This window comes from Chenopodium quinoa, unplaced genomic scaffold, assembly GCF_001683475.1.
Source record: "Chenopodium quinoa cultivar QQ74 unplaced genomic scaffold, ASM168347v1, whole genome shotgun sequence".
Lineage (NCBI taxonomy): Eukaryota > Viridiplantae > Streptophyta > Magnoliopsida > Caryophyllales > Amaranthaceae > Chenopodium > Chenopodium quinoa.
Window position 1 is genome coordinate 2,143,340 of NW_018743033.1, and position 9,722 is coordinate 2,153,061.

At 38.0% G+C, this 9,722-nt stretch overlaps 1 protein-coding gene across 1 annotated transcript; it reads right to left on the reverse strand.

The window, feature by feature from the left end:
• Positions 1-1,029: 1,029 nt before the first annotated feature.
• LOC110730577 (transcription factor bHLH30-like) lies at positions 1,030-5,043 on the reverse strand. The gene is made up of 2 exons (XM_021910401.1): positions 3,262-5,043; positions 1,030-1,748 (listed from the first exon to the last, which is right to left on the reverse strand). Exons 1-2 carry the CDS (start codon positions 3,550-3,552, stop codon positions 1,266-1,268), a joined length of 774 nt encoding a protein of 257 aa, XP_021766093.1. The 5' UTR covers positions 3,553-5,043; the 3' UTR covers positions 1,030-1,265.
• Between the last annotated feature and the right edge of the window lie 4,679 nt (positions 5,044-9,722).

The following is a 9,722-nucleotide window of genomic DNA, read 5'->3' on the forward strand; positions in this document are numbered from 1 at the left end:
TTTTTATTGATACAAAATTTTGTATGTGTCGTATGATGTGTCAATTTATAATAGTAGGTATCATAAATTTTAATTTAATTATAATTAACGAACAATTTGTATTTTTTATCATAAATACTATCAAAATTTATCTTATAATGATATGTATCAAACTTTAATATAAGCGTTTATCATTTAAATATTTCTTAGTATATTTTTTTATGGATTTCTTATACTCGTAGTATTGAATTAATAAATTTATCTTTTCCTATATTTTTACTTTATTATTTTCATTAAAATAATTTAATTCGTGGATTATAATCTACGTGGCATTAAAATTTTAGATATATCAAATCTAATTCGTTACTATTATCTAGGTGGCGGCGGCATAATTTTTTAATTCAAAAATAAAATACAAATCTTTTTTCTTATTGGTCGAAATAAGTATATTTCTTACGTGGCGCTCCGAATGCTCTCCAAAAATGCCTACTTTATTTATAATTTTAATAATAATAATAATAATAATAATAATAATAATATATTAGATTAGATTTTGAGGAATATTATACTTTAATACATATTATCAAACAATATTGGTAATTTAAATATTAAAGGTAAAAATTAAGATAAGATAATATCCCCTAAAGGTTGATGTTGGATTATTTTTAAAGAAACAAGCAAAGGTTAGATTATTTTAGACGTTTTTTTTTTAAAAAAAAAAGGATTATTCTGGACCATTTTTCCAAAATAGGATGAAAAAGTAATAAACTTAGAAAATGTGCCTCCCGCATAGCCTTTTCTTTTTTATAGTCTTGCTATGTTGATTTGCTATGGTGATTTGAATTACAACGATATACCAATGTTTGGTATGTTCAACCACAATAGTTTTATTTACAGCATCCTTGTATATAAAGATTTTACCAACAATTTTTCCCTTTAAGAAGATTGCCATTTATATTAAGTGAACTAGCAATGAACTACTTCGTATTATATACAATTTACAAAGGAAAACATTTATTATTTGCTAGTACTTACGATACAGAACCATAATTGCCTAGACATCTTTGATCATTAGAAGAATCAATGTCCAAGTATATGTTCTTGTTACAGAATCAAACTGCCAAGTACATATGTAATTTGTTTTTCTTACATGGCACGGGATCAAAGCGTCGATGCTCTACATCAGAAACTTTTCAAAAATCCTACTTCTTTTCTCAAATCAAATTATACGATGGTATTAGGCCTAGGAGACTTGGAAGTACATCTCAATTCTCAAGGGTGTTAACTCACAAAGATGGGCTCGATATTGAGGATTCAAAGCAGGAGACTTTTCGTCTCTTGTTTGGTAATGTTGAAGTTGGCGAGTACTCTTCTGACGCAGAAAGCTTCTGGAGAACAGAACACAGGGCTTCGTGTATACACTTAGCGAATTTGTCTGTTTTGTCATCACCAGTGTCCTCTTTGTATCCAGTGACAATAAGAACATTCTTTACCCTGCCCTCTAAGGTAGAAATCTCTGCCTTGGCTATAGTGAGTTCAAGGTCATTGATGGCTTGCCTCATATCTGGGATGAGTTCTGGCTTGTAACAGCAGCATACTGAAACCTTGAAAGCAAAAGATCCATGAGCTATGTCTTCATCATTGTATGGCTCAACTACAACTTCATCAGCATCTGTTGGTACGAGCAGCCCCTTGGAAGCCTCGTATGCTTGCTTCTTTAGCATTCTGACTTGGGCAATTACTTCAGCTAGCAGTGTTGCTTTGTCAATCTGAAGGGTCATATGTTTATGCAAAATTAATAGGCATTTCAAAATCACAGAACATTGTAATGTACATACTTAAAGGCAAGATAGTCTCCAAGAAGACGTTCAATAAGTCTTGTATGCAATGAGTAAACAGTTATACAACAGGCGCAGTCATCCTACATTAATGCCAGTATGCTACAGGTCGGTCCAGTATCTCTTGTCTGAGCCATACAATGTTCTCAAAGCAGTAAAAAACTAAAATTTTGCAAAACATCGTAGCATGAGAATACAATGCGAACAAGGCAGCAAATAGATGTATTTAAAATTTTCACCCAGGGGTTAACAATCTTAACTTGTTGATCTAATCTAATCAAATCAGCCAAATTGAATCTCAATCCATCTATGCGAACTTGAAACAAAGCCTGTCACAACCTGTTCAACAACTCCCTATTCTAAGAGATGGAAGTGAAAGCCATCCAAATCTAGCGGCTTCAAGTTTTCACCTATACATCGTCACCAAATATCATATTCCCAACATAATGATGAAGATTCCTCGATGGAAAAAGTCCAAATGAATAGTACTAGCATATTGATGCACTGAAAAGCACATATTTGATTAAACAAACAGGATGACACATACAGTTCTGTTTCAGTTGCCAAGTCTCTTTAATCTAGATACTTACATCAGGAAAAAAACAATTTAAACATTAGAAAATATGATTTAATAGTCGGCAGGCGAATATTTTAATCCCCAAAAGGTTCAATAAGCTAAAGAATTCTCAGAATATTCATTAGTCCATAGTTAAACCTTGAGACGGGACCACAAAAATGTCTAGACACGAAGCAGCCCATTAACGACGTCGATTACAGGTACAGCACAGCCACTGTTTTGCTTTTTTAAATTCAATGGTTTACATCATTAATTATTGTAAAAGCAACTTCATGTCTATGGAAGGAATAGTCAAGCATCTCCAAAAATAACATAATATAATCTTTGCAGAAAATGGAGGCAGGTTTTTTCAGAAGGAATCAGAAGCTAATTGGCGATTATCAATTGATAGTCACCAAACTAGAATAAGGTAAAGAAGTAAGCTAAACACAGAGACGAATCAATGGAGAACATTGACCTTAGAGATCTTGATGGTAAAGAAGTGAATTGATCAAAGAGCTAGACTTCCTTAGCAAAAAACTATGATCTGAATGTAAATTCAGAGAATGGGAAATAGATTGAAAGTAAATTCGACTGGCAGATAATTCATAACAGAACAGATGAAACAGTTGAGAAGCTTAAAATGCAAAGTTCTTGCATAATGACTAAATGGGAAATATAGATATGATAAAAACAGTGCCAAGAAAATAGCTTTAAGCTGAAGGGTGTTATAGAAAATATGATCAAGAAAAAATGGATTTATTGGCAGGAAACAGACTAACAAATAAGTTTATATATATACCCATTTTCATTATTTCAACTATCTATTACCCGGTTAACAAAGCCTTCCGATTTTACAAGTAGGGGGAAGGAGAGATCATCTCATACCTTAACAGCTGAAGGAAGGAAATTCCGGAGGGTAGCAAAATGACCATTGATTCTCTCTCTTCTTCGCCTCTCAGCCTCACAATGGTTCCTCAGAGCAATTGAATTCTTCCTCTCTGAGATAACTTTTTTGCCAAAGCTATCTGGTTTCTTTACAACCTCATCCATTTTACTGTCAGAAAGTGGTGACTCTCCTACCCATCCTAATGATTTACAATGTAGCTCCAGATTCTTGGTTATAAACAAGCCAAAATCAGGAAGCTCTTGACTTTGGACTAGAAAACTCGATTCCATTACACCAAAAAAAAAAAAAATCAAAGAGATCGTAAAGAATTAAGAAACAGAATATACAACTAAATTATTTACGAAAGAATTAAGGATCGAAGATCTTTCTAAGACACAGATTTCTGAGGCTTAATGTTTTGGCAGTTGGGATGATCAGAGACAGATCAACAACAGAACAATGATTATTTCTCCTTGGTGGTGTTATTTTCTTGTACTTGAAGCCGTTGTATACGACTAAGCTCAGAATTCAAGGAATATTCAATTAGCTAGAGATTCTGAATAGCAATGTTTTGAATGAAGAGACAACCGATTCTAGAACTTGCAGAAATCCTGAATACCAGTATTATTGTATATTGTATATAACTTAATTATATGGTTAAACTTTCAAAGAAAAGTTTATTATAACCCTTAATCAAACTATATAATACTTAGAATAGGGCCAAGTTGAACAATATAATAAACCTATTTACTCATCAGTCAAGAATAAGACAGATTAGTGAGGTTGAGTAACAGGATTATAGAAACAAACAACACATCAACTCTAAATATCAGAAGTTATTTTAATCATGGTGATACCATACATAACCCATCACTCTATCTTCTATATATGAACTAGAAATAAGTATATAAAACAAAGGAAAATGACAAAGAAAAGGTTGCTCTTTTAGACAATTAAAAATCCCAGGTCAGCTAATTAGTGTCAATAAAGTGAAGTGTTGATCAATGCCACAATAGTGACTAGTTAGTATCTAGGGACTAAGAGTGGTCACCAACAAAGCCGATTTTGAATAAATCAAAATTAGATTGGCTAAAATTTCTGCTCGACTTAGTTCATTTTATGAACAAGCCAGGTTGAAATTCAATTGTAGTTCAAGTACTCAATAAGCCGAGCCCAAAAACAATTATATTTTATAAATAATTCACCTTTTAAAATGTAATGAGATTCTCAGCACAGCTTGCCTGCTTGTCTGAGTTGAACAGCACCAGAGCAGCAGCACTTATAAACTTAAGATATGTTCATTGTTTTGAACATTGATTTTGAGAGGAGTTCAAGCTCATGAGCCAAGGCTAAGCTAATACACCTATGTAGCTTAAGATGAGAAGTTAAGTTAAATTAAGCCGAGTCATGTTGAAATATGGCTCTGCTAGGCTCGTGGTTTTGTGGCTAGCCTAAAATGGGCAAATTGTCAAACTTTTATTTGGCAAGAAATAGATGTTAACACAATTCATTGAAGTTATTGGACACTATACATCTAATCAAAAGGAAATAACTTCTCATAGCATAGTTTTAATTAACAAAAACAAACTTTATGATGAGGACATAGCTATTAGCTAACAGTATATGCACTCCTAGTATTCCCTCTATTTTCTTTAATTTACTCATTCACTTTGCACTATTCACATACTCTATTTTGACACATATTAGTGATTTACACATAATAAAAACAGAGTCAAGATCAATCTTGATACAATCGTCTCAATGTTTAATCTCTATAAAATTAAACTGTGTTGTGCGACAGCGGAAGCAAAGGTCGAAAACAAACAAGAAAACAATAAAGAAATTCAATGCAAACAATAAGAACAACACCAAGAATTTACGTGGTTCACTATCGATGTGATAGCTACGTCCACGGGCACCGAGATCGAATGATTTCACTATAAACTGCAAAGATTACAAAGATGATTCTTGTATTTCTCAAGAACGGCTCTCACTCTCCCTCTCTTCCCCCTAATACTGATATTAGGGAGGTTTTATATTAATCCCTAATTAAAAGATACTTGGGCAAAAAGATAATAAAATAAGATAACCTAAAACCGCAAAATCCGCGTTCCGTATTTTTCCTTCTCCGCCCGGTCAGACCGGGCAAGGTCTGCCCGATCGGGCGCGAGAAGAAAACTCCATACGAATGCTTCAACGTATCCAACCCCCACCGCCCGGTCAGACCGGGCAAGGTCTGCCCGATCGGGCGAAGGCTCGCCCGGTCGGGCGAAGGCTCGCCCGGTCGGGCGCGAGAGCAGCTTCTTCAACGAATTTGCCAGGCACCTCTTCTTCTTCCGCCCGGTCAGACCGGGCAATGTCCGCCCGATCGGGCGGACAAAGCTACGAAGTACGAGTCACCTAATATACTTATCAACAATCTCCACCTTGACGAGAACTCGTAGTCAGCAAACGACCCCATCAAGACATAGTGAAAAAACATCTCAAGCCAAACCCGATGCAGGACTCATGCATAAGCCATACATCCCGATAAGTCTTCAACCAAGACCCATCACATACTCGTCTCCAAGTATAACAACTCATAATGCTCCACCTGCATCACAAGCCCCGGGCAAGCTCCACCTTAAGGCCAACACACCTACACCAGGAGCTCCCCAACTTCGCCCCTCAGGGCCTACTACATCACGTAGTAATCAATATTTAGCAAGTCTAAGCAATGTTTAAACTTGCTAAACGGAACAGGCTTAGTGAAGAAATCAGCCGGGTTGTCAGCAGTCCCAATCTTCTTCACCTTAATCCTCTTGTCAGTACGTAAGAAATGATACCTGACATCAATGTGCTTCGTCCGATCATGGTGTACTTGATCTTTAGCTAAGCAAATCGCACTTAGACTATCACAATACACTGTAGCAAAATCCTGTGCAATACCCAGTTCACCTACTAGGCCTTTGAGCCAAATAGACTCCTTAGCTGCAGAAGTTAGAGCCATATACTCAGCTTCAGTAGTTGACAACGTAACTGATGACTGCAATGTAGACTTCCAACTAACCACAGAACCACCCAAAGTGAACACATAACCAGTCACAGACCTCCTGGTATCCACATCAGCTGCATAATCAGAATCACTGTACCCAGTGACCAAGCATTCCTTACCATTCCCGTACACAAGACCAATATCAGCTGTCCCTCTCAGGTAGCGAAAAATCCTTTTCACCCCTTGCCAGTGTTCCCTCCCAGGTCGAGCCATAAACCTGCTTACAACACTAACAGCATGCGCAATATCCGGCCTAGTACAGACCATAGCATACATCAAACAACCAACCGCATTTGCATATGGAACTCTAGACATATAAGACAACTCCTCCTCTGATTGAGGTGACATAGACAAAGACAACTTACAACTAACAGTAGTTGGCGTACTTATAGGCTTCGATTTTTCCATCCCAAAACGAGACAGAATCTTTTCAATGTAGCTTTTCTGAGTCAAGAAAAGCTTACCTCTAGCCCGATCCCTGTAGATCTCCATACCCAAAATCTTCCTAGCTGCACCCAAGTCTTTCATGTCAAACTCCGAGTTAAGCATCTCCTTTAATCTAGCAATATCAGATTTATTCTTTGTGGCAACCAACATGTCATCAACATATAACAAAAGATAAATCATGGAACCATTATCCAGCTTACTATGATACACACAGCAATCATATGAATTCCTGTCAAAACCTTGTGAAACCATAAAAGAATCAAACCTTTTGTACCACTGTCGGGGGGATTGCTTAAGTCCATACAATGACTTTAGCAATCTGCAGGCATAGTGTTCCTTTCCAGGAACTTCGAATCCTTCGGGCTGCTTCATCAGAATCTCCTCCTCCAAATCGCCATGAAGGAAAGCCGTTTTAACATCCAACTGCTCCAGCTCAAGATCAAAATGTGCTACAATTGACAATAACACACGGATAGAAGTATGTCGAACCACAGGTGAGAATATCTCAACAAAATCAACCCCTTCTACCTGACTGAACCCCTTAGCAACTAGCCTAGCCTTAAAACGTATTTGCTCAGTTTCCGACAACCCTTCTTTCTTCTTGTAAATCCATTTACAACCCACAAGCTTCCTCCCTTCCGGTACCTTTACCAGTTCCCACACTCTGTTCTTGTAAAGGGACTGCATCTCTTCACCCATTGCGGCAAGCCATTGCGCAGACTCACTACAACTAATTGCTTGTTTATATGTGGCAGGTTCAAATGACTCTACATCATCAGCTACACTCAATGCATAACCTGTCATCGCATCAACACAGCAATTTCTTCCCTCCATCTCTTCAATCAATCTAACAGGCTTCTTGATAACTCGTTTAGGCATCTCAAGAATGGTGTCAGGTTGACTAGATGACCCCTGATTAGATTGCTCCACCTCATCCCCAGAGTTAGAATGAGTAGGAGTAATCTCAGGTTCAGGAGTACCCGGCACTGGAACATCAGCATCATCATCAATATATTGTACCCGAGGTAAATCAGCAATGGTAGACTGATGTACCTCAAGTACCCCATCTGTCTGTAATAAATTGTCTCCTTCCCTTCTCAAATCTGAAATCTCTGCATTTTTAATTGAATACATGGTGTTTTCATCGAAAGTAACATCCCTACTAAGAATGACCCGACCCTCCGAAGGTGAAAAAATTCTAAACCCCTTCACACCATCCCCGTACCCAACAAAACACCCCTTCTTGGCTCGTGGATCCAGCTTACCCTCAATAACATGATAATAAGCAACACAACCAAAAATCTTCAAATTCGAAAAATTAGGCAACTTACCACTCCAGATCTCAAACGGAATTTTGGAATCAATTCCAGAATGAGGACCCCTATTAATGACATAACAAGCTGTTAACACAGCTTCACTCCAGTACCTCCTCCCAAGCCCTGCATTAGAGAGCATGCATCGGACTCTCTCTAGCAGTGTCTGATTAACCCGTTCTGCTACACCGTTCTGCTGTGGTGTCTTCCTGACAGTATGATGCCGACCTATACCCTCATCTGCACAGAACTGATTAAACTCGTCTTTGCAAAACTCTAGCCCATTGTCCGTTCGTAGCTTCTTGATCTTCCTTCCTTGTCGATTTTCCACCAAAGCTTTCCATTGCTTGAAAACTTTGAAGGCCTCATCCTTTGACTTAAGCAACCTAAGCCATGTGTATCGGGACTTGTCATCAACAAATGACACAAAATAGTGGTAACCTCCCATACCTTCAACTCTAGATGGACCCCAGCAATCTGAATGGATGTAATCGAGCACTGCATCAGTAATGTGAGCACCCTTGCTGAACTTTGACCTGTGTTTCTTACCAAACACACAATGCTCACAAAATTCAAGGTTGGCAACCTTGACCCCGGATAGAAGACCCCTCTTGGACAATAGCTGCATCCCCTTCTCCCCCATATGACCAAGCCTCATGTGCCAAATCTTAGTCATCTCCTGGTGAGATACAGATGCGCAAACCGCAGAACTAGGCAGTGTAACACCCTCAAAAACATAGAGGGTGTTCCTTTTGATACCCTTAAGTACCAACTCAGAACCTCTGAAAATACACAACTCCCCATCTGAAAACACACCATTGTACCCCAATTCATCCAGGGTACCCAATGAAATCAGATTCTTTCCTAAAGCAGGAACATGCCGTACATTAGTCAAAGTTAACCTCCGCCCATCAACAGTCCTCAACCTCATGGAACCAATACCTGTGACCTTACATGGAGCATTGTTACCGACTATAACCATACCCCCATTGCGAGGTTCATATGTATCAAACCAATCTCGACGTGGACACATATGGAACGAACACCCCGAATCTAGAACCCAGTTATCAGATAAATCATCAGACCTAGCAGAACTGACTAATGCTAAATCTTCCTCTGAATTATAGCTCTCATTCGGTTTCTCTTCAACTACAGCAGCCTGGGACTTGTTTTTCCTCACCGGACAATTATTCCTAAAGTGACCCGGTTCTTTACAGTAATAACATGTTTTAGTAGTAGTTTTACTAGATCCATCCTTGCCGTTTCCAGCACCCGACCCAGCATTGTTCCCCTTGTTAAACCCCTTATTCTTTTTAGACTTTCCGGACTTAACAAACAACCCACTACCATTATCCCCATTATCACTCGTAGCTTTCATTCTGAGTTCCCTAGTATGAAGTGCTGCCTTCACTTCTTCTAAGGTTATAGAATCCTTACCAACAACAAAAGACTCTACAAAATTCTCAAAGCTAGACGGTAGAGATACAAGTAAAATCAACGCAGCATCCTCATCATCAATTTTAACATCTAAATTACGTAAATCAAGCAAAATAGAGTTAAGTTTTTCTAGATGTTCCCGTAAGGAAGTACCTGACTGCATCCGGAGGCTAAACAACCGCTGTTTCAGTAATAATTTGTTGGTCAACGACTTAGTCATATACAATGA

Coding starts and splice junctions, on each gene's coding strand:
- LOC110730577 (XM_021910401.1), bottom strand. CDS start 3,552: ATGGAATCGAGTTTTCTAGTCCAAAGTCAAGAGCTTCCTGATTTTGGC. Junction 1,749..3,261: donor TCCTTCCTTCAGCTGTTAAG/GTATGAGATGAT, acceptor ATGACCCTTCAG/ATTGACAAAGCAACACTGCT.